This window comes from Gorilla gorilla, chromosome 2, assembly GCF_029281585.2.
Source record: "Gorilla gorilla gorilla isolate KB3781 chromosome 2, NHGRI_mGorGor1-v2.1_pri, whole genome shotgun sequence".
NCBI classification, from domain to species: Eukaryota; Metazoa; Chordata; class Mammalia; order Primates; family Hominidae; genus Gorilla; species Gorilla gorilla.
The window spans coordinates 21149301-21173761 of record NC_086017.1 but is presented as its reverse complement, the minus strand read 5'-3'; the positions used below and the strand labels follow the sequence as shown (position 1 = coordinate 21173761).

General features: G+C 41.1%; 1 protein-coding gene across 13 annotated transcripts in view; it reads right to left on the bottom strand.

Annotated features, from left to right (window-relative positions):
* Positions 1-24461, bottom strand: part of ATG7 (autophagy related 7) — a 280139-nt gene that overhangs the window by 208772 nt on the left and 46906 nt on the right. For 12 of the 13 annotated variants that reach the window (XM_004033619.5, XM_055381004.2, XM_055381007.2 and 9 more), the window contains 4 exons: positions 12722-12810; positions 11055-11176; positions 3396-3486; positions 1855-1999 (listed from right to left, as the gene is read on the bottom strand). In XM_004033619.5, the coding sequence (XP_004033667.3) occupies positions 1855-1999; positions 3396-3486; positions 11055-11176; positions 12722-12810 (447 nt within the window). The remainder of the gene's footprint in view (positions 1-1854; positions 2000-3395; positions 3487-11054; positions 11177-12721; positions 12811-24461) is intronic. The other variant, XM_055381009.2, reaches the window with a different exon arrangement.

Below are 24461 nucleotides of genomic sequence, written 5' to 3'. Positions count from 1 at the left end.
TCACTATTTTTCCTACATCCCAGTAATAGTCAACTGGAAAGTTTAATGGGAGAAAATATCTCTAAAGGAAAAAACATCATTAAATATGCAGAAATACCATATTTAAACTCAATGAGATACATGGAAGGCCTATATAAAGAAAATGCTACTGAAAAACAAAGATGATCTAATTAAGAGATACACCATGCTCCCAGAACTAAGGACTAATGTCATAAAAATACATCAATCCCTTCTAATTTATCTATAAATTCATTGAAATTTCAACTAAAACAGTGAGCATGAATATAGGAATAAAAAAAATAGATCAATGAGTCAAAATAGAGAATCCATAAAGAGACTCAGGTATATAAGGGGGTTTAGCATTTGATAAAGACAGAAAAATGATGATTTAGATTACTGAATAAATGCCATTAAAACAACTAACAATCCATTTTGTGCAAAAGTAGCTAGATCTTTACCCCTTATCATGTAACCAAAAAATTTCCACATTCATAAAGCTCTAACATAAAAACAAGAGTTCCATAACCCACAAAGGAAAAGACTGACACATATAATAACATAAAGCTGAAAAAAACTTTTATATGACTAAAGACACCTTAGATAAACTGAGAAAAATATTTGCATCATATTACAGAAAAAAGGTTAATTGCCCCAATAAAAAGAACTCTAAATCAATAAAAGACACAACCCAAAGAACATGAATAAAAGAAATAAAACTCACAAAAGAAATAAAATTAAACTCACCCTTGCTAATTAAAGAAACGTAAATTCAAACAATAAATGTTACTTAACTGACTGAGATTTCAAAAGTTGATATATCCAATTTTGGCAACAGCGTGGAAAAAAGTTCTGTGTCTCATATGTGTAACATTTTTGGAAGGCAATTTCGTTTGAAAAACATTTTTGGCCAGGCGTGGTGGCTCACACCTGTAAACCCAGCACTTTGGGAGGCCAAGGCAGGCAGATCACTTGAGGGCAGGAGTTCAAGACTAGCCTGGACAACATGGTGAAACCCCGTCTCTACTAAAAATACAAAAATTAGCCAAGTGTAATGGTGCACACCTGTAGTCCCAGCTACTCGGGAAGTTGAGGCAGGAGAATCGCTGAACTCAGGAGGTGGAGGTGGCAGTGAGCTGAGATCATGCCACTGCACTCCAGCCTGGGTGACAGAGTGAGACTTTGTCTCAAAAAAAAAAAAAATTAATGACAAACAAATATATAAAATATTGACATTCAAATTCTATACTCTCTCTAACACAGTAATTCTATGTCCAGGGTTTTTTTCCTAAAAAAAAAATCCTATGGATATATAAACATACAAGTATAAGAATGTTCTCTAATAGAGAACAGTATCTAATAGAAAAAAATAGAAAGTAATCTGAAATTGATTAAACAAAGAACATAGTCATACAACAAAATACTACATATACATACTATGGAAACACAGAAAGGTAGCTACAGTCATTTTTCTATCTAGTTAAAAATAAAAACCTGTTATAGATAGTATGCTATGATCTAATCTTTATAAATACAAATAAATATCAGCAAAGATACTGATTTCTCTATATTTACATATGTCTACAATAACATCTGGGAAAAAGGCTGCATACTAATCTACAAAGTCTGCTTAATAGGAAATGGGACTTGCGATGGGTGTGGAGGACTTTCTGTTTCTATCTGATGATAAAAGCTTGTATTTCTTTTACACTTAAAAAGATAAGAAAAGGAAAAAGGAAGGGAGGGAGAGATGGAGGGGATGGGGAGCTGGGAGATGGAAGGCAATCATGAAGAGTAAAACAAGAAGAGAAGCTACAACTTCAAAGGTGCCATTTGCACCCCCCACCTCCGACTTACCATCAACGTCCTAGCTACATTGCAACCCAAGGTGCCGGCTCCAAGCAGCAGACATCTGACAGACACAACCTTGTCCAAGTCTAAAGTAGGAACCAATCTCCAACACATCAGTTTGAGATTTAGATCCACTGATGACTCAGCTAACCTAGAAAAGGAGAGATTTACTTATTCAGTCACTCCTTTGTGCAATAATCTTGTTCTGAAAGATTTCAAGTGGCTATGCAAGAAAATGAGAAATAATAAGGAAATTGGTATCAAAGGAAAAAGAAAATTAAACTGGAGGGTAAGCAGGGAGGAGAAAGCTTCCCACCCAGCAGCATGCTGTTGGAGTCCTCTGCAACGAGGGGGCCACAGATTTGATACTGAGTTCCAGCAGCCAAGGTGAAAAGGGAAGAGCATGACCAGTTATAGGAATCATGGTGTCCATGAATAAAAACACACCATCTGATTAAGAGGAAAGTTTTTCCTAGTACTGAAAACAGAAATTTCTCCCATATCTCCTTAATAAGGCCTCCCATATCTCCTGCGCTCAGGCCAGGCACAGTGGCTCACACCTGTAATCCTAGCGCTTTGGGAGGCCAAAGCGGGCGGATCACCTGAGGTCAGGAGTTCAAGACCAGCCTAGCCAACATGGTAAAACCCTGTCTCTACTAAAATTACAAAAATTAGCTGGGTGTGGTGGCAGGCACCTGTAATCCCAGCTACTCAGGAGGCTGAGGCAGGAGATTCACTTGAACCCAGGAGGCAGAGGTTGCAGTGAGCCAAGATCATGCCACTGCACTCCAGCTTGGGCAACAGGAGTGAAACTCTGTCTCAAAAAAAAAAAAAAAAAAATAGTGCACTCAGATTCGCCCTTAAACACAATACTGGCTTCCATGAAATAATTCTTCTAATATCCTTCAAGGTGGGCCAATAAGGGCTGGGTGTGGTGGCTCATGCCTGTAATCCCAGCACTTTGGGAGGCCGAGGCAGGTGGATCACGAGGTCAGGAGTTCGAGTCCAGCCTGGGCAACACAGTGAAACCCTGTCTCTACTAAAATACAAAAAATTAGCAGGGCATGGTGGCGCGTGCCTGTAATCCCAGCTACTCAGGAGGCTGAGGCAGGAGAATCACTTGAACCCAGGAGGCAGAGGTTGCAGTGAGCAGAGATTGCGCCATTGTATTCCAGCCTGCACGGAGCAAGACTCTGTCTGGGGTGGGGTGGGGGACGGGGCGGGGGAGTGGGCCAATAGGACCAAGCTAGAGGACAATGCATAAAGGACTGAAAGGCAGTACAGGTACGCTGGTGGTCTGAGAGCATGAGCTTGAAACAAGAACAAAATTTAGAATGTCTAGAACAGATGAAGAGTGTGCCCTTCAGGATATGCATTGTTAATATTAATTCTCACAACCAAACTTCAATTGAAGAGCAGAGTAACACACGGCAGTATGACTGGCACCCCCTGGGCTGAATTACACAATGTTGTGTTGGCCTGACAGAACTTGGTGTGTGTCTTGGTTACAAAAAGCCCGACTGGAGAAAACAGCTTCCCAAATATACCTTTTAGGGTCCATACATTCACTGAGGTTCACCATCCTTGGTCCCATGCCTCCTTTCTGGTTCTTTTCCCATCCAACTGCTTTAGGACAATCTTAAGGCAAATAAAACACAAAGTTTAATGAAGGAGGGAAGAATAAAAACAAGCAGATCAAGCAGCGACCTTACATAAAAAAGATCGACATTCATAATGGCCCATGCATTGACAAGCTTTTGGTTTGCTTCTTTCTAAAAGAGACTTGAGGGCCTGAATTTCCACAGACTTCCCACAGTTGCCTCCCCATCTTTCCCAACTACTGGGAATCTTGTTTAGGGACCATCAAACCCAAGCAATCTTCCTGTACAGGAGCTTCTGAAATAGCCCTCAACTCTGGCCCAAGGTGGCTCAACTTTCACTGTTATTGGAAGTTGCTGGAAAAAAAAAAAAGACAATCTTTTCTGGGGTAGGTATAACCCCATTGAGGCTTCTCTATCTAAGCAAGCCAAGCCAATGTAACTGCAGCACCCCTTCACTGAGGTTCCTATTGGGATTTGAACCTTTAAATTAAGTATGTCCCTTCTGTACCTGTGAGCAGATCACAGTCCAAGGTGACTGTCATTTGATTAAGCTGCCCTTTCCTTTAAGCTCATCTTTATCCATTCAGAAGTTTCCCTTCCCTGACTTCTCCCTTCCCCGCAGCCCTCTTTTAATCCCTGCTATGGGAGCCTCTGTAACTCCAATTAACTCCAATTCTAGCAGTTCCCAAAGTGTGTCCTATTCAATAATCTCAGAGGATAAGGATCCTGTAGCTAAACAGACTTTGGAAATGCTTCTATACTTGTATCTATCTTCTATATCCAGCCCCCACTACCACTCAAACCTGGCCATTCACATTGCACATGAGGGAGATAAAAGCTCTGAGAAACCTGCAGTACAGAACCCACGTGATTTGATTTGGCTTTGTGTTTCCCACACTTACGTGGCTCTCCATATCTCCCTTCATTTCCCTGTATACCAATTACAATCTCAAGGGACACATTCAGGGAAACATTGCTCTATTCTACTGTTGCAAAATTCTCTTAAACATCTCAATTGCTTTGCAGAACACGCCTGCTACCTTCTCATGTTAATGAAAGCTTTGCTTGCCTTGGTGGAACCACAGCCTTGTAAATCTTGATAGTGGATCCCACTCTCTTGCGCTCCCTACATCTCAGGACCTCTGCTACTCCCCCTTTCTCATTGAATTCCCACTGCTCACAATAAAACCTGAACTCCTAAGCAAGAAATTCACCCCACCACAGCCTACACTTCCAGCATCACCTCCACTGTCTGCCTTAAGCAACAGACTCTGCAGGAACAGAAACTCCTTGACTTGAAGTTAAGATGTACGGGACTGGGGGAATGTTAATTTTGTTTCTAATTATACGCTGGTTTTCTTTTCTTTTCTTTTTTTTTTTTTTTGAAACAGAGTCTCGCTCTGTCGCCCAGGCTGGAGTGCAGTGGCGCGATTTTGGCTCACTGCAAGCTCCACCTCCTGGGTTCACGCCATTCTCCTGCCTCAGCCTCCTGAGTAGCTGGGAGTACAGGCGCCCACCAGCATGCCCGGCTAATTTTTTGTATTTTTAGTAGAGATGGTGCTTTACCGTGTTAGCCAGGATGGTCTTGATCTCCTGACCTCGTGATCCACCTGCCTTGGCCTCCCAAAGTGGTGGGATTACAGGCATGAGTTACCACGCCCGGCCTGTACACTGGTTTTCTTTGTCCATTCTCCTACTTTTGAATTTCTATCAAGATCACAATTTTCCTTTCCTTGGGAAACTTTTCAGCTGTTGACATTTAAAAAAATAGTATTGCCCAATATAATTACGGGACCTAGAAGGTATTGATTTCCTTTACACGATCTTTTGTTTCTGGGATAGGATGGCCAATGAGAAACCACAGGGCCAATTATCCTTGAAAGCTAGTTGGGTCCCAGTTTGGCTGAGGGTATCATTCACAGCAAGAAGCCAGAAAACAGACGTCCTTCCCCCTTTTAAATCGGGCACTCTGATGTGGTATTTTTTAATGCCATGAAAAATTAAAGCTGAAATAATAGAGTTTTCTTGTTTGAGACAGGGTCTTGCTATGTTGCTGAAGCTGGTCTTGAACTCCCGGGCTCAAGTGATCCTCCAGCTTCAGCCTCCGGAGCAGCTAGGATTACAGGCATGAGCCACCATACCCAGTCAGATTTGAGTTTCATAAAGAGGTTAAGACTTCAGAATTGTTTTTCTGTGGGGGGGAAAAAAGAGTTCCCACCTGCCATTAATTGATATTTTCTTTGATTTTATTACTACTCTTAGATTCAATTAAAAATGTGTCTCTTAACATCAAAGACATGGAATCTGCTTAAATGCCCATCAATGACAGACTGGATAAAGAAAATGTGGTACACACACACCATGAAATACTATGCAGCCATAAAAAAAGAACGAGATCATGTCTTTTGCAGGAACATGGATGGAGCTGGAGGCCATTATCCTTAGTAAACTAGTGCAGGAACAGAAAACCAAATACTACATGTTCTCAGTTATAAGTAGGAGCTAAATGATGAGAACTCATGGACACAAAGGGGAACAACAGACACTGGGGCCTACTTGAGGGTGAAGGGTGGGAGGAGGGAGAGGATCAGAAAAAATACTAGGTACTAGGTATTAGTACCTGGATGATCAAATAATCTGTATAACAAACCCCTGGGAAACAAGTTTACTTATATAACAAACCACATATACCCCTGAACCGAAAATAAAAGTTTTTTTTTTAATGTGTCTTTGATACATAGCACAGGAACTTGACAACAACTACAGAATCACAGCCTAGTATTGTAATCCATAACTCCAGCCTAGGTTTTGTCTTGATACAGGTAAGAAATTATTAGACAAAAATAAGACATAATTTCAAATTAAAAGTTCTCTATACTCAAAAGGTTACAGATGCTGGGCTCATGTCTGTAGTCCCAGCTACTTGGGAGGCTAAGGCAGGAGGAAAGATTGCAGGAGGAAGGATTTAGCCCAGGAGTTCAAGGCCAGCCTGGGCAACATAAGAAGACCTCATCTCTCAAATAATAATAATAATAATAATAATAATAATAATAATAATAATAATAAAGGCTATAGCCATTTCTTAGAAAATTAGATGCTCTTTAAACTTAATAATGAAAAAAATAACACATATGGCAATAGTATGTAATTTACCATACCTGCCTCCATATAATCTATACCTATAAGACATACACCAAATTAAATTATATATATATATATAGAGAGAGAGAGAGAGAGACAGAGAGACAGACAGAGTCTTGCTGTCTCGCCAGGCTGGAGTGCGGTGGCACTTATCTTGGCTCACTGCAACCTCCGCTTCCCGGGTTCAAGCGATTCTCCTGCCTCAGCCTCCTGAGTAGCTGCGACTACAGGTGCGCACCACCATGCCCAGCTAATTTTTGTATTTTTAGTAGAGATGGGGTTTCACCATGTTGGCCAGGATGGTCTCAATCTCTTGACCTCATGATCCGCCCGCCTTGGCCTCCCAAAATGCTGGGATTACAGGCACGAGCAACCACACCTGGCCAAGAAAATATTTTTTAGGAAAAAATTAGGTGCTGTCTCACATAGTGGGCAAGCAGGAGGAGCACAAGAAGAAACAGAGTTAAGATGGGATCTCTACCCGCAGCAGTGTCTGCCATCTTCCTCCACCAGGTGCCAGAGCTGTAACACAGCACACCATGAGGAAGCAAAAGAAGACATAGGATATTTAAAATAATACTCCTCGACTGCGCAAGGTAGCTCACACCTGTAGTCCCAGCACTTTGGGTGGCTGAGGCTAGAGGACTGCTTGAGCCCAGGAGTTCAAGACCAGCCTGGGCAACATAGTGAAACCCTGTCTCTGCAAAAAATACAAAAATTAGTTGGGTGTGGTGGCACATGCCTGTAGTCCCAGATACTCGGGAAGCTAAGCTGGGGGGATGGTTTGAGCCTGGGAGGTCAAGGCTGCAGTGAGCTATGATTTTGCCACTGCACTCCAGCCTGGGTGACAGGTCAAGACCCTGTCTCAAAAAATAAAATAAAATAAAATAATTTAAAATAATACTCCTTATACCATTACCATGGCAACTATGGGATGTCTTAGAAGTATTGAAAAGTACAACCATACTTATATTTTCAGTTTACATTATGATATAGAAAAATTCTTTATAAAGTTGTATTTACCATAAAGTTTTATTTACAGCTACGAGGGAACATATTAATTTACATGAAAAACAGGAAATTCATTTGCCTTTCCTAAGCTAAATAATCTACATTTAATATCAGGCATAAAGAAGATGTGTTAAAGGCATTAGTGGACGACAGAAAACCTTTTTCAAATGGAAATGTACGGTGTGGTTCCTGGGTTTAAATGTCAGCATTGGCCGGACATGTGACTCACGCCTGTAATCCTAGCACCTTGGGAGGCTGAGGCAGGCAGATTGCCCAAGCTCAGGAGTTCAAGACCAGCCTGGGTACACGGTGAAACCCCGTCTCTACTAAAATACAAAAAAATAGCCACGTGTGGCGGCGTGTACCTGTAGTCCCAGCTACTCAGGAGGCTGAGGCAGAAGAATTGCTTTTGAACCCAGGATTGCAGTAAGCCGAGATCCTGCCACTGCACTCCAGTCTGGGCAACAGAGTGAGACTGTCTCAAAAAAAAAAAAAAAAAAAAAAATGACCAGGCACAGTGGCTCATGCCTGTAGTCCCAGCACTTTGGGAGGCCGAGGCGGGTGGATCTATAATCCCTGCACTTTGGGAGGCCGAGGCGGGTGGATCATGAGATCAGGGGTTCGAGACCAGCCTGACCAACACAGTGAAACCCCGACTCTACTAAAGATACAAAAACTTAGCAAGGCGTGGTGGCACGTGACTGTAATCCCAGCCACTCAGGAGGCTGAGTCTGGAGAATCGCTTGAACCCAGGAGGCGGAGGTTGCAGTGAGCCGAGATCGTGCCATTGCACTCAAGCCTCAAGCGACAGGGCAAGACTCTGTCTCAAAAAAAGCAAAAAAAATGTCAGAATCATCAAGCATGAGCCTTATCATAGAGAGTAGGATGTAAGAATAACTCAGTGATTTTGTCACAAAAGTGGAAAGAAAACTGCCTCTCTGCAGAGTGGTTGGCAGAATTAAGTGATTACCCCATGGAAGGTGCCTGGCAGCTTGTCAGACACACAGACCAGACCCACATTACTTTTTAGCTAACTCTCACCTCATTCCCTAAGACCACGCTTGTCCAACCCATGGCCCAGGACGGCTTTGAGTGTGGCCCAACACAAATTCATAAACTTTCTTAAAACATTGAGGTTTTTTGAATTTTTTTTTTTAGCTCATCAGCTATCATTAGTGTTAGTGTATTTTATGTGTGGTCCAAGACAATTCTTCTCCCAGTGTGGCCCAAGGAAGCCAAAAGATTGGACACCCCTGCAACTATCTTTAAGTGTGGTTTAATAAAACAAAGGTATAGCATGTAAGTTAACATTACACAGGAGCTATTTTAGAATTTGCCAGGAGAGGGTGCTACATCCAATGCAAATATCTAAAAACAGCAGAAAGGCAAAGGCTCTAAACTGAAAAGCAGCATCGTCCTTTGATCAAGCAGAAGTACTCTGTCAATCTTTCAGCGAATTGTGTAAAGACATCTGTGTTAGAGCACAGAATCGCTGAAAAAATGTCATGTGGGCCAATCCTGAATCCTTCTGACTGTAGCACTCTAGAAAAGATATCTCAGAAGGGATTTTTTTTTTTTTTTTGGAGACAGAGTCTTGCTCTGTCACCCAGGCTGGAGTACAGCAGTGCAGTCGGCTCACTACACCTCCACCTCCCAGGTTCAAGTGATTCTTCTGCCTCAGCCTCCTGAGAGCTGGGATTACAGATGCCCGCCACCACACCTAGCTCATTTTTGTATTTTTAGTAGAGACGGGGTTTCGCCATGTTGGCCAGGCCAATCTCGAACTCCTGACCTCAGGTGATCCACCCGCCTCGGCCTCCCAAAGTGCTGGGATTACAGGCATGACCCAAGGCCTGGCCTTGGAAGAGATTTTGACACCACCTCCCCCATCACACACACACATTTTAAGGCATATCTATGGCATAAGGAAAGAAATGTGCCTTGGAACCATGAGGATGATATAAGGAACAAGCTAAATAATATATATGAGGCCAGGCTCAGTGACTCATGCCTGTAATCCCAGCACTTTGGGAGGCCAAGGTGGGTGGATCACTTGAGGTCAGGAGTTCAAGACTGGCCTGACCAACATGGTGAAACCTGTCTCTACTAAAAATACAAATATTAGCTGGGCATGGTGGTGGGCTCCTGTAATCCCAGCTTCTTGGGAGGCCGAGGAGGGAGAATCAATTGAACCTGGGAGGCGGAGGTTGCAGTGAGTCGAGATCATGCCACTGCACTCCAGCCTGGGTGACAAAGCTAGACTCTGCCTCAATAATAATAATAATAAATGTTGTGAAAGTGCTCTGAAAAGCATATAAATCACATAGAGATGAGGAATTATTCTGGCAAGAAGTATAAAAGTGCTGGGCTTTATGTGAGCTAGGAAATTTACATAACATTTATTAAGCACCTATGATGTGCCAGACATCGTGCTCTGACTTTGACATAGGACATGGATTCTGGGTAAGAAATATTCCCGAAGCTGGCCAGGAGCGGTGGCTCACGCCTGTAATCCCAGCACTTTGGGAGGCTGAGGCGGGCGGATCACAAGGTCAGGAGATGGAGACCATCCTGGATAACACACATTGAAACCCCGTCTCTACTAAAAATACAAAAAATTATCCGGGCGTGGTAGTGGGCGCCTGTGGTCCCAGCTACTCAGGAGGCTGAGGCAGGAGAATGGCATGAACCCGGGAGGCGGAGCTTGCAGTGAGCCAAGATCATGCCACTGCACTCCAGCCTGGGCGACAGAGTGAGACTCCATCTCAAAAAAAAAAAAAAAAAAAAAAAAAGAAATATATCCCCGGAGCTGGGCATTATATCCTTATTTTACTCAAACTTGCATATGTATTCAATCTCTGTGACATATGTAAATATATATGTGTATATATATATATATATACACACACACACACATATATCTCTCTATAGATAAAATGTCTCTCAGTCTAAGTTTCTCAATTTATAAAATGGGGGTAAAAGCTGATAACTGTCACATAAGGATCAAATGAAGATATTAAATGTGGAAGGAGAAATGGCATTCTTCCTGACTGGTTTACTATATGGAGAACAGGATCACATACAACTTTAAGTATATAACAAATAAATACTTAAGTGCATTAATACTTCATCCTTCCTTTAAGAATGGACAGGAATAAAGATTTTGTGTTAAAGAAAGGTAAAACTGAAAACGGGGGGAGCAGAGGGGAACAAATCCTGAAGACTGAAAAAACTGCCTAGAGAAAATTTCCTGGTCACAATCTTTGCCTTTGTTCCAGTCTGAATAGCAGAGCATGCCCTCTGTTCGAAGTAGGTGTCTGCATTGGCAAAGAGGTACAAGTTGTACTTTTCTCTTCCTTTCTTCTGCCATTGTGACGATATGAAAAGAAAGTAAACCTGGTTCCGTTTCTGATAAATGATAATTATATGCATTTTCAAAGACCGGCAAATTACCTGGGCTAAATGCCATTTCTGGAAGCTTCACTTCGAAGATGATGCTGTGGGCAACGTCTCTCGCCCCCTGCATGGTACGGTCACGGAAGCAAACAACTTCAACAGACTGGAAACTGCTACTCCTGTTGTCATGCCCGGATTTTTATTTATTTATTATTTTTTTTTAAAGGAAGGAAAAGAAAAAGCTCACATAAGAGCTTCAGCAAACCAGTTGGAGAGAATTCAATGCATTCTAATTATGCCTCTCTGATACCCACAGGAGATGGCCTTAACTCTTTTGAACATATTCATATATGGCTCCTCTGTCCAAGTGTTTAGAGGCTGAACAATGAATTGGCTGTGATTTCTTTCTAGGTGAATTTCTTTCTACAATCATATTGCACATAAATAATTCCGACAAGTAAATCTTTTAAATGCGGAAAAAATGCTCACAAGACATTTAGAAAAAATCCTCTAGGACGTGGGTTCTTTTGGTTCCCTCTGCTCTCCCCATCTGAACTTCCATATTAAGCAGCAGTACCTCAGTCAGTAGTTAGGAAGCCCATTTGCACTGTGTAGACTTACCACCTGGATAATTGTGGATTGTCTCCCTCAGAGAACAATCTATAATTTATCTATCTTCATATTTTTAAATAAACATTTTTATTTAAGTAAAGCAGACACATTACACAAATCCCAAGTATAAAGAAGGCTGTCTTATGCCTTCTCTCAGTCATTAACCACTGCCTTCAAAAGTAACAACTACTCTAAGTCCATACATTGGTTTTGCCTATTTTAACTTTACATAAATGGAATCATGGAGTATGTATTATTTTAGGTCCAACTTATTTCACTTAATATTATGTTTTTAAAATTCAGCCATGTTGATTTCTGTATTAATAGTTCACTCAGATTCATTGTTATATGACATTTCATCATAAGGGATATACTTAAATGTATTATTCATTTCATTATTGAAGAACGTGTGAGGTATTCCCAGCTTTTGGTTATTGAGAATAATGCTTCTGTAAACATTCTTGTATATGTGTTTTGCTTCTATCTATGTAGGTATTTCAGTGAGTAATATACTTGAGAGTAACGTTGCTGAGCCATAGATATTTTTAATTTTGGTAGATACTGCCCAACATTTTTCCAGCAGTATTCGCTCCACATCTTTGATAACACTTGGTACAGACGTTTTTGTTAAATACTTTTGGTGGATATGTAGTAGCATCTCATTATGGTTTTAATTTTTATTTCCTTAATGACGTGATGTTGGGCATCTTTTCAAATGTATATTGGCTTTTAAGATATCCTCTGTTTTAATTATTTTAGGGTTAAGAAAAATGCAGAATGACAGCAGTAGGAAAATCCTATCTGAAAGAAACCCAGACAGCTAGAAGGGAGGGCTACAGAATTTGTGTCAGGACCTCTGGCTACCAACTCTACCATACACTAAAACATCTTTAGCATAGAATGATCAGAGTATGCAGGTCCCTAACAGACCTGCTTAAGGTTCACTAGTATGGAAATTGGGTTATGACTGATTTATTGATTACCTGGTTTCCATGCCCAAAATGAAAAAATAATGCATTTAGGAAAACAGAGATACAAATAGAAACAGACACATTGTAAAACACATACTGGCAAAGGCAGACAGACAGACAAACACACACTCTTGTAAATACCATCTGTGGGCTGCTAGGACCAAAAAATTCCTCAAAGGCCATCCAGGGTACTGGGCTAAGTTACAGGGATCATATACACCAATTGTTATCTGTGAACAAAAAAGACTTTCTGAGTTAAGTCGAGTATCATGTCAGCTTCACAATACAGACATTGCTCATACTTCCTCTTTGCTTTCTTATGCTTTCTGCAAAGCCTTAAAAATTAGACATCTGGTAAAGGGCTAAGGGGAGGAGAAGAAAGCCACAGGATCTCACACTGCACTACAGAACTTCTTGATAGCAGGGGCTATCAAATTCTTGTCTGCATCCCCTGTGCCTTGCATTGTGCCTGGCAGAAAGTAGGAGCTAAATACATGTAGAAGGAAAAAAGACTGGAAGGAAGATGGGGAATGAAGAAGGACAGTCAAGAGAGCTTGTAGAGAAAATCCTCTTGTAAACAAAGAAATATAATCTGTGAAAATTGCTCATTTTTATGCAATGAGAAAAATCAAAGAAGGGCCACTACCAATGTAAGTCTACAGTCAGATCAAGTTAAACAGCCAGTTACTCTTGATTTTGCTAACATATATTTCCTCCCTCCCCTTTCCCATCCCACTCCAATCCCGATCTTCATCTGGAAAACTCTACTCAATTTAAAATACCGTTTCTTCAGTGAAGACTTCTGCTGGCAGAAGTAGTTGGCCTGTCCTTGCTGCTTTCATAGCTCTTTCAACCTTGTATATAACATTTTTCATTTTCTGTCTCCTTCCTTTCAAAGACAATGAGCACACAGCACCCAGATACTGACTTCTAAATACCATTCTCCAAGAAAATAAATCGGGGCTCCTTGGACACATGGTTAATTCTAGGGCTCAGGCAGGGAAAATACAAGAGAAGCTTGGAGCATCTTATAATACCAGGAAAGAAGGAGGTACTCAAAAAACAAATGAATTGGGGCATGCCAAGGTGATACAGGCACCAACTGTAAGAGTTCTCAATAGCCAAGGCTGGAACAATTTGTGCAACAATATAAATAATATGATGTTGAATTATAACCCAAAGTATAAAATAAGTATCTACGAGTCCACACTGATATAAATAAAGAATGGAATAAATGTGAAGGGACAAGTCTTCCTTAAAGAAAATTTCCAAACAATATAAGCAAATACTGCCCTCTTCAGAAGCAAAATTTAACCCTTCCCCTCCTTAAAGGTAGCTGGAATTAGTGATTTACTTCCAAAGAAAAAATAGTAACTTTACAGTGGAGAAACCTGGCAAATATTACCTTAACCAAGCAATCAATTTAACATTACCAAGGATGTCATGTGGATATCAGGTGATAAGGGTACTTCACTCAGTGGTATTTTTTCCAAAAACCCATAACCCCAGTCTAATCACAAGAAAACATCAGACAAATGCAAATTAAGGGACATTCTATAAAAATAACTAATCAGTACTCCTCAAAAATGTCAAGGTCATCAAAAAAAAATCAAAGAAAGCCTGAGAAGCAATTACAGATCAGAGGAAATTAAGGAGGAGACATGACAACGAATTGCAATGTAGTATCCTGGACTGGATCCTGAACAGAGAGTATTGCAGGAAAAAACTGGTGAAATCGGAAATGTCTAGAGCTGAGTTAACAGTAATGTAAGAATTCTGGCTTCTTAGTTTTGACAAATGAACCGTGGTGATATAATGTGACAACATTAGAAAAAACTGAAACTGGGTGAAGGTACATGGGAATTCTCTGTACTGTCTTTGCCACTATCTTCTGTAAATCTAAAATTATCCCAAAATAAAAAGTTTATTTTAATAAAAGGAAGACAAAGAGCACCTGGAGAGCAGAAAGTATCTTTTTCTTCTCTCCTTCATAAATACAGAGCAGACACTCGGTGAATGTTTTTTGTATGATAAAAAAGTAGATGGATGGATAAATGGGTGGAAGAAAGAAAGGAAGGATGTAGAGTGAGTAGGGGTGAGGGAGGGAAATTGCTGGCATAAATTGACCCATAGGTTTCCTTCATAAGCATAGCATGGGTTAAATGAAAACACGGCTGATAAATTTTTGTTAAATCTAGATCCAGTTAGTTCTGTAAGGATGGAATCACCCTAAACACTCCCTTTTATTTCCCACAATGCTTGGTATAGTATCAGCCACAAAGTAGGAGCTTAACCAATATTCAGAAGAATACCCATAACCCCACCATCCTGAGAGAACTATTAACATCTTGGTGTATAACTGCCCATGAACTCATTCTTTGCCTAAATATATTTTAATTACTAGGACTTTGAAACAAACATGGGATCATGCTATAAATACTGTCTTTGTTGTTGTTGTTTTGAGACAGAGTCTCACGTTATTACCCAGGCTGGAGTGCAGGGGCACGATCTCAGCTCACTGCAACCTCCACCTCACAGGATTCAAGCAATTCTAGTGCCTCAGCCTCTCTAGTTCCTGGGACTACAGACAGGCATGTGTTACCATGCCCTGCTATTCTTTTGTATTTTTTCAGTAGAGACGGGGTTACGCCATGTTGGCCAGGTTGGTCTTGAACGCCTGACCTCAAACAAGCCACTGGCCTTATCCTCCCAAAGTTCTGGGATTACAGGCATGAGCCACTGCGCCTGGCCTAAATATTGTTTCATATCTCTTATTGTATTGTGAACTGTCTTCTATGCTAGTAAATGTTCTATAACCATTGTGAGTAATGGCTGAATGGCATTCCATTGTATTGATGTACCAAATTTTTTCTATTTCCTTTTGAAGGACAATTAAGTAGTCTTCATCTGCTCAATCTCTGAAAATGAATTTTACTATGGTCTTATCAGATATTTACTGTATTATTTCAAAGACACTCTTGAAAATATTTGCTACCTTTTCCATTATATACAATTTTCTTATTCCTAAAATTGAAGCCTTTTTTGTCTAAATGCATGTTCGTTTCTTAAATGCAAATAGACAGATTCATATTTAATTTAATACAAACAGGTTCATAGATATGGTCATCCTTTCAGGAAATACTTTTATTTGAGATTTCCTTTCCCACAGAGATAAGGTTTCAGCATCTAGGGCACTTTTAAAAACAGAGCTTACTACGCTGAGTAGTCTCTTACTAAATGAGGCCTAGAGAAAAGTACTCAACCCTCCAAGCCACAGTTTAATCATGGAGGAAATAATATATTACTTATTTCATAGAGCTATAGTGAGGATTAAATGAGCTGATACTAAACATGAAAAGTCCAGCACATACATAGAGCTACTAATATCATTATTGGTGATAGACTCAGAATCTCCAGTGGTGAGCCCAGCAATCTGTGTCTTTATCTGTATTGTACCAGGCTCCTGAATAATTCTGATGCAGCTGGTCCACTCCATGGACTTGAATTTGGGGTGTATTAGAGAGGGTGCTCTTACAGACAAAAGAAAACATCTCTGAACTGCCATTATCTTGAAAACTCTGGATTGGCCCTACATCTTCCCATACTCCTCAAAATGTGGCCCATGCCCCAGCAGCATGCATCCATCAGCCTTCCCTGGGAGCCTTCAGAAATGCAGAATCCCCGGCCTCCTCCCCAGACCTGCTGAATCAGAGTTTGCATTTTAATAAGAACCCAGGTGATTCATACACCCATGGAAGTTTCAGAAGCACTGCTCCTCCTCAACCTTCTAATGGCCGTGGATGTCAAACTTGAAGATGCTTGGGTATCACCTGGGGAGCTATCAAAAATACTGCTGCCTGGGTCCCACCTCCAGAGGTTCTGGTTTAATCGATCTGGAGTCTGGCTTGAGTACTGGTTATTTTAAAAGATCCTCAGGTGATTCTAATGTGCAAGTTACAAACTTCTTGATTGTCTGCAGCAATTTCTCAAAGTGTGGTCCAGCAGAGACCACCTGCATCAGAATTGCCTAGGAGCTTGATGAACTTGCACAACATCCTATCCACACACATACATACACTCAATCTGATCCCAGACCTCTCTAGGTACCACCAATACCTGCGTGTCCAGTGAATACCGCATGTGATTCTTATGTACACTATCATCTTAGCACTAGCTGTCTACAGTCAAAAGAAGAAACTATTTGCTTAAAAAAGGGTTCACTGCATAAATATACACAATTGTAAGAAATTCCTGACTGTAGAAAAATTAAAATATGGAGAAACAAGCATTTTAGAATAAAGAAAACACAGGATGCACGTTATATTTGATGCCTTGCTGGTTTAGAACTCTCTGTGAAGGCAAGAGCAGTGTATTCATCTTTCTATCTCTAGTTACCTAAGCACAGTGCCTGAGAGTCAGCAAGTATCTATTGAATAGATGACAGACTAGTAAATTTCTCCAGGCTTCAATACACGGACTCCCCCTCGGCAAAGATCTTGAGCAGGGATCCTGGGAGGCAGCTAGAGCAGGAAAAGTGATGCCCGACTGACGCAGACCTGAAGCTTCCATACAAAACTGTGATGCAGCATCTCAGCAAGTTCCTTTTCCTTCCTTCTTTCCTTTCTCAACATTACAGGGTCTCATGGCATTTTAACCCTGGGATTCTCCTAGGTGACAATGTGAAAGTAAGATTTAAAAAAAGAGGGCTTCTGATGAGAAGTGAGAGAACTCTGAGAACAAGATTTCCAGTCCAGGGCTTCCACCGAATTAAGAAGTTGTCTTCCTTGAGCTCTTCTGGTCCATGTGGCCACCCCACCTGCTACTCTTCCATCAGGGACATCTTTTTATTTTGCTCCCCTCTGCCAATCATGACAGATAGCGTCTGCCAGACAACTACATTTATTTAGCAATCGTCGCTTCAACTTCACATTGCTTTTATTCATAAAAAGCATTTACAACTCTAGGCCGGGTGCAGTGGCTCACGCCTGTAATCCCAGCACTTTGGAAGGCAGAGGTGGGTGGATCACGAGGTCAGGAGATCAAGACCATCCTGGCTAACACAGTGAAACCCCGTCTCTACTAAAAATACAAAAAATTAGCCGGGCGTGGTGGTGGGCGCCTGTAGTCCCAGCTACTTGGGAGACTGAGGCAGGAGAATGGCATGAACCGGGGAGGTGGAGGTTGCAGTGAGCCAAGATTGCGCCACTGCACTCCAGCCTGGGTGACAGAGCGAGACTTTGTCTCGAAAAAAAAAAAAAAAAAACAGCATTTACAACTCTATCCAGTGTAAAAATGGGGAGAAGGGAGAAACTAGCATTTCTACTTCCAAAACACTGAAACAGCTTACAATTAGAAAATCGCCTGATGTAGTGAAAAACTCACTTGCTTAACAGTAAGCAGGTATGTGTTTTAATTCTGCAGCTAACTGATCCTAAGACATTGGGGGAAGTTCCTTTCTCTCCTGCAAGATGAAGGGGTTGAACCTTTCATCTCAAAGGATTTCTTCAGGCTCCAGAATCATAGAACTTTAGAGAATGTTTAAGAAGAAAATACCCTATAGGTCACAAAACAACACAGATATATCAAAGCTCAATCTTACAGAGTATCTAAAGGGTATTCAAACCAGCAAAGGAAAAACAACAACAAAAAACACACAAAGGCTATTAAATGGGTTACTTAGGAAGAACCTAGGCAGTATCAATCTAGAATATGCCGTTCCTACAGAGACACTGAGTTACAATTTGCAAATGACTTCATAAACCTGGGCCCTTAATCAAACATTCTGGATCACTTGCTCTTGTGTAACCTTTAGCAATTTACTTAACTTCTCTATGCCTTAATTTTCTCATCTATAGGATAAAATTTTTTTTTTGAGATGTAGTTTCGCCCCTGTTGCCCAGGCTGGAATGCAATGGCACGATCTCAGCTCACCGTAACCTCCACCTCCTGGGTTCAAGCAATTCTCCTGCCTCAGCCTCCCGAGTAGCTGGGATTACAGGCATGCGCCACCACGCCCGGCTAATTTTGTATTTTTAGTAGAGACGGAATTTCACCATGTTGTTCAGGCTGGTCATGAACTCTGGACCTCAGGTGATCTGCCCACCTCGGCCTCCCAAAGTGCTGTGATTACAGGTGTGAGCCACCACGCCTGGCCTATAGGATAATTCTTAACTGCACTTAGCACAGAAACTGAGAATGAGGCCAGCGCTCAACAAATAGTAACTACAAAAACAACATAAATACACTGTCTTGCAGTAACTTCATTGACCTCTTTCTTCAGTCCAATCCACCACCGTGACAGTCATGCTTAACGATGGGGATGCACTCTGAGAAATGCATCGTTAGGCAATTTCATCGTCATACCAACATCACAGAGTGTTCTTACACAAACCTAGATTGTATAGCCTACTACACCACACCTGGGCTACCTGGTATAGTTTGTTGTTCCTAGGCTAGAAACCTGGAGAGCATGTGACCATACTTAATACTGTAGGTAACTGTAACACAATGGTATTTGTGTATCTGAACAAATCTAAACACATAGAAGGTATAGTAAAAATACAGTATTATAATCTTATGGAACCACTGCCGTATATGTGGTCCATTGTTGACCGAAACATCACGTGGCATGTGACTGTACATAGTTAGCTGTCTTCGTTTCAAGGTTATTTTTTCTTAACTGGCAAAGAAAAGAAAAGGATAAGTTCTAGTCTATCAAATATTCTCGGAGTCTAGGCTTTATCATGTGCAAATGTAGAGTTGGAACTAAATGATATCTAAATTATATAAACTAGAATATTATGTTAGATGCTACAAGTGGATGCTTAATTTCAAAGAATAAGCATATTTCTTACCCTAAGGACAAAGGCAATGGGGTAGAATAGTGAAAAAAAAAATCTTTTTTTGAGCAGAAAAGACTAGGAATAAGTTTCTTAGAGCAACCCGACCTAACATGGGCTATAGAGAGCAGGAATGATCTGCTAAGGAGGAAAATCTACCACTTACCCATAAAAGCAGGTCAGCTTGAAAATGGTTTAAGGTAACTTTCCTACCCATATGAGGCATAAGTGCAGAAGGCAGGCGTCGAATAGGAAAATGACAAAATCCATTTAACACTAAGCTGAACATCATTTAATCTTTCTTTGATGATTCAAAAGTGACCCCAAAATCTTTAAGTGCTTTAGGAATCAACTCAGAATCTATCTTAATCATTGGAGGAATGATTAGTTGGCACAATGCTAGGTAAGCCAGCTTATACTACGGTTAAACAGAATTTTTAAAAAAATATTTTTCATAAATAATCACTGACTAGGAGTTCTGGTTTTAGAACTGGCTTTGCCACAAATTAATTGTGCGAACTTAGGCAAATCACTTCCTTTTGTAATACAAATCAGCAGAAAGAAGCTCAACGTAACTGAAGAAAAACTTTGTTTAGAAGCTTTATGAAATAAATGTTCCTTTCTACTTGGCTGAGAGCATACAATTCATTGAAATGATTCAGTCATGATCAGTCTGCCAAGCAATTTGCTGAAAAAGTACACTGTGAGAAAGAAAAGAGGGCAAAATTGCCAACTTGCTTGCCTTCAGCAAGAACATTTTCCACAATGATCCCATAAAACATGCTAATCTAACAAATGGCTGTCTTTATAACTCAAACACTTGATATAACAGGAAATGCACAAAGGAGATTATATGTTTTTAAAGTATGGGGGAAAAAACTGAAATACCTAATGCACTTCAAAGTCACAGACAGCTGCCAAGATGCAGAGAGATCACTAAGTGAAGAAAGAGCCCAACTAACAGCATATAAATTGTTGCTCCTTGGCTAATGCTCTTGTCCACAGATTTTAAAGCCCTAGAATTAAAGGCTAATGTTGTTGAGATTACACAACATTTCCCAAACATTCAATCTTCAATAACTGCTCTGAATGAAGTAGAAGACTCAAGTAACCTTCCCCAAAAGATTGGTAATGGGACAATGTTATGAGCTATTTTTAACATAATCACAAGAACTGGCCTGAAAGATGGTGATCTGTTGCAGCAATGGAGTGTGACTGTGGAATCCACATTTCATTGAGAGAAGAACTTAAGGCCCATTTTCAACCTAACACATGTGTACAATACTACAACATCTGATCCTGGTAAGGGTACACAGCTGGTAGGAGGGAAGCTGGCAGGGTCTTGGGGAAACATTTATGATAAGCAGTGTTGTGCTGGAGTTGGCCCATACAGGCTTCTGGGAGCCAACTGTTAATGTCTCTTTTCAATTCGGCATTCCAGGACTTCACACTGGTAGCCTGCAATTGGCCATGGTGGGAGTACTGGTACCATACAAGTAAGAAAACACCACAAAATCAGGACTATTCCTACCTCACAAGAGCTGGCTGTTAAACATTTACCAGCACACCGCTGATTATGAACCTTAACATGTTCTAACTTTTTTTTTTTGGCAGTTTCATTCTGTTGCCCAGGCTAGAGTGCAGTGGCATGATCACAGTTCACTGCAGACTCAAATTCCTGGGCTCAAGGAATCTTCCTGCCTCAGCCTTCAGAGTATCTTGGACTACAAGTGTGTGCCACCACACCTAGCTAATTTTTCAATTTTTTGTAGAGACAGAGTCCTGCTATGTTGCCCATGCTGGTCTTGAACTCCTGGCCTCAAACAATCCTCTCACCTAGGTCTCCCAGAGTGCTGGGATTACAGGCGTGAGCCACCACGCTCAGCCTCAAACTCTGTAACGCAGTAATTCCACATCTAGACATCTTTTCTATGGAAATAATTAAAAATACAGGGAATAAGGAGAGGAAGAAGAGGAAAAATTTGATGCACAAGGCAGTCCTAATAGTGAAAAAATTATGAGAAATATAAATGTCAAAACCTTGGTAAAAATACTATCATACATCCATTAAAAAGGATGTTGATGTAGAATGTAATACTATTATGCTAAAATGCTACAATAAAACTAAATACTGTACAATCTTAGTTTTAAAAAATGCACAGGATTAAAAGGAAATATACAAAAAGTTTGTATATTAAAAAAAACCTAAAAACGTAAAAGAATAGCTGAAAACCTTTGCAACATTTTAAAAACAGAGATATAGCTGGAAATAAAACTAATGAATGGAACCTCACCTAGTACAGTTCATTTATTTGCCAGTATTTCCAAAATGGTCATAAAATGGTCACAAAGCATTTTTCAAACTGCAGGTGGTGAGCTATTTGCGATTCTTAAATCATTTACTGGGTCACAACTAGAATTTTTCAAAAAGATAAAACAGAATAAAGGAAAGCATTATTTTGCAAAAGTCTTGTTTGTTATGTGTATGTGTGGGTGCAGATTCAAAGACATATATTGGGTTATAACAGGTATTTTTAACTATAAATGAAAAAGAACTCCAGCATTAAGCAATCACAGTAACAACCATACATCACCCAAGAAGTGAGATGAAACCAATCACAGGCGCATTTGCTTTTGAGCTTTCATTTAAAGACTGCACCATCAGTGAACTGGTAAAACTTTCTTGGGTGTACCGGGGCTGCTGAACTGGCAACCCTGCCAGTCTCAGGAGGGGCTTCTCTTGTGCCTTCCTTTGGTAAAGGCAGAGTTGGCTGTGTGACTCGGGACCTTAAAACTCCATTTTTATGGAATAGCTGGAAACTGGGGTTAATCAAAGAAAATTTTCCTTTGAAAATGAAAAGTGAAAAACATTCTAAGAAAATATAGTGGGAACAATTAGAACATGTGAGTGAAACTTAATGACTCTTAGTTCTCACAGCCACCTACAAGGAAGGGGGTGTTGTTACTGTATGCTTATACACACTGAGGAAACTGAGGCTCAGAGGGTTCGACCCATGAAGCTGTTGGGAACTGAAGTCTGGCCTTCCTACTCTACCCCAACACATTGTGAGCTGAGCAGAAAAAAATGGCTGCTTCCTTTTTCACTATAGGAAGCATTCTGACTGTAGGAGGTAAGATCATTCACATGTGAAGAAGCTTCCATTCCCTAGTCTCTTTTCCATTCATCTCATCTGTAAAATGCAGACAACACTACTCACTTTGCAGGGCATGTAAGGATAAGTGATAACATGTATGAGTGACCAGCTGCATGCTGGGCACAGGGTCAAAACTGAGACCATGGCAGTCCCAGCTGTTGGTGGCTGGCAATGTGTCCTCTTTAGGGGCAGGTACCCACTCTCTCATAGTCAGCCAAGGCTTCACACACAAGTGAACAGTACCTCCACACGCAAAGCTCCCACTCTGACTTGGAACAAAGAGGACTCATTCACCTCCTGACCTTAACAATCCATAGGCTCCCCACTAGGCAGGCTAACTCCTGTCTTTTCCTTCATCTTCCTCCAAGCCAGGGCCTCCAAGCATGTCAGCGCTCTGTGCATCTCTGACACTAGATGCAGAACTGTGTGTACATGTGGATTTTTCTAGGGTGAGGATCCATTGCTTCCAAAACATTCCCAGACATTACGCATCTGCACCCTACTCCAAATTAAGAACCCCTGCTCTGAATCAGCCATGCAGATCATATACCTCCCCTGTATTCTGTCTCCTGTCATGCCAGTAACCATGTGTGTAACTCATTAGACATAAATTGAGGTGTACAGACAATTTGGGAAAGTCTTTGTAAAATACGTGGCCTTAACCAGACAACAGAATGCTCACATTAAAGAGAACACTTAAAATGAACTGATAATAAAAGCTACCCTCTACTCACTGAAGGCCTACTGTGTGCCAGGCACTGACCCAGGTGCTTCCCATGAGCAATCTCCAGTCTTCACAACTCATTTATGCATGAATTCATCCTTCCATTGCATTTTACACACCAGGCATGATGCCATGGGATGCAGACACAATGGTGGGAAATCAAAGATAGGGTACCTGTCCTGGTAGAGCTTACATTTAAATGGGAGAAAAATATATTAATCAAAGATCACTCAAGAAAATGTAAAATTATGGACCAGGTGTGGTGGTTCACGCCTGTAATCCCAGCACTTTGGGAGGCTGTGGTGGGTGGATCACCTGAGGTCAGGAGTACGAAACTGGCCCGGCCAACATGGCGAAACCCCATCTCTACTAAAGATAAAAAAATTAGCCAGGTGTGGTGGCGTATGCCTGTAATCTCAGCTACTCAGGAGGCTGAGGCAGGAGAATCACTTGGACCCAGGAGGCGGAGGTTGCAGTGAGCCAACATCATGCCATTGCACTCCAGCCTGGGCAACAAAGAGTGAAACTCCATCTCAAAAAAAAAAAAAAAAAAAGAAGGGATGCACAGTGCTATAAGAGCTCGCAACAGAAGGAATAAACCTTTTTATAGAGGTCAGGGAAGGTTTCCTTGAAAGAGTGAGCACTTAACAGAACAAAGGGGAGGTAGGGGGAGGGAGGGGTAGAAGTAAAGAAAAGAGAGAGTAAAGAGTTCCAGGCAAAAGGTGCATGCAAAAGCCCTGTGGCAGGGAACACGGAATGACTTGGGGCTGGATGCCCACAGGGCCCAGGCCACAGACTCTTGTAGGCCGTATTAAAGAATTTAGCCCCTACTCTTAGAGCACAGGGAAGAAGACATTCAGGTGTTTCATTATGATAGGGACACGATCAGATCGTTTTCCAAGGAAAACTGTGGGGATGATATGGGAATGAACTGGAGAGGCCCACAGTAGATACAAGGAGGCTTGTTAGGAAGCTGCTGCAGTATAGCAGAGATTGAGGTGGTGGTGAGTAGCTGAGATTACAGGCATACACCACCACACCTGGCTAATTTTTTTATCTTTTTTATCTTTAAAAAATTAGAAGCAGCATCATTCTGAGCCAATGAAGCCAGAAAAGGACCAGCCTTGGGGCAAAGATTGTAAGGTGCAGAAGGAGGCAAGCAG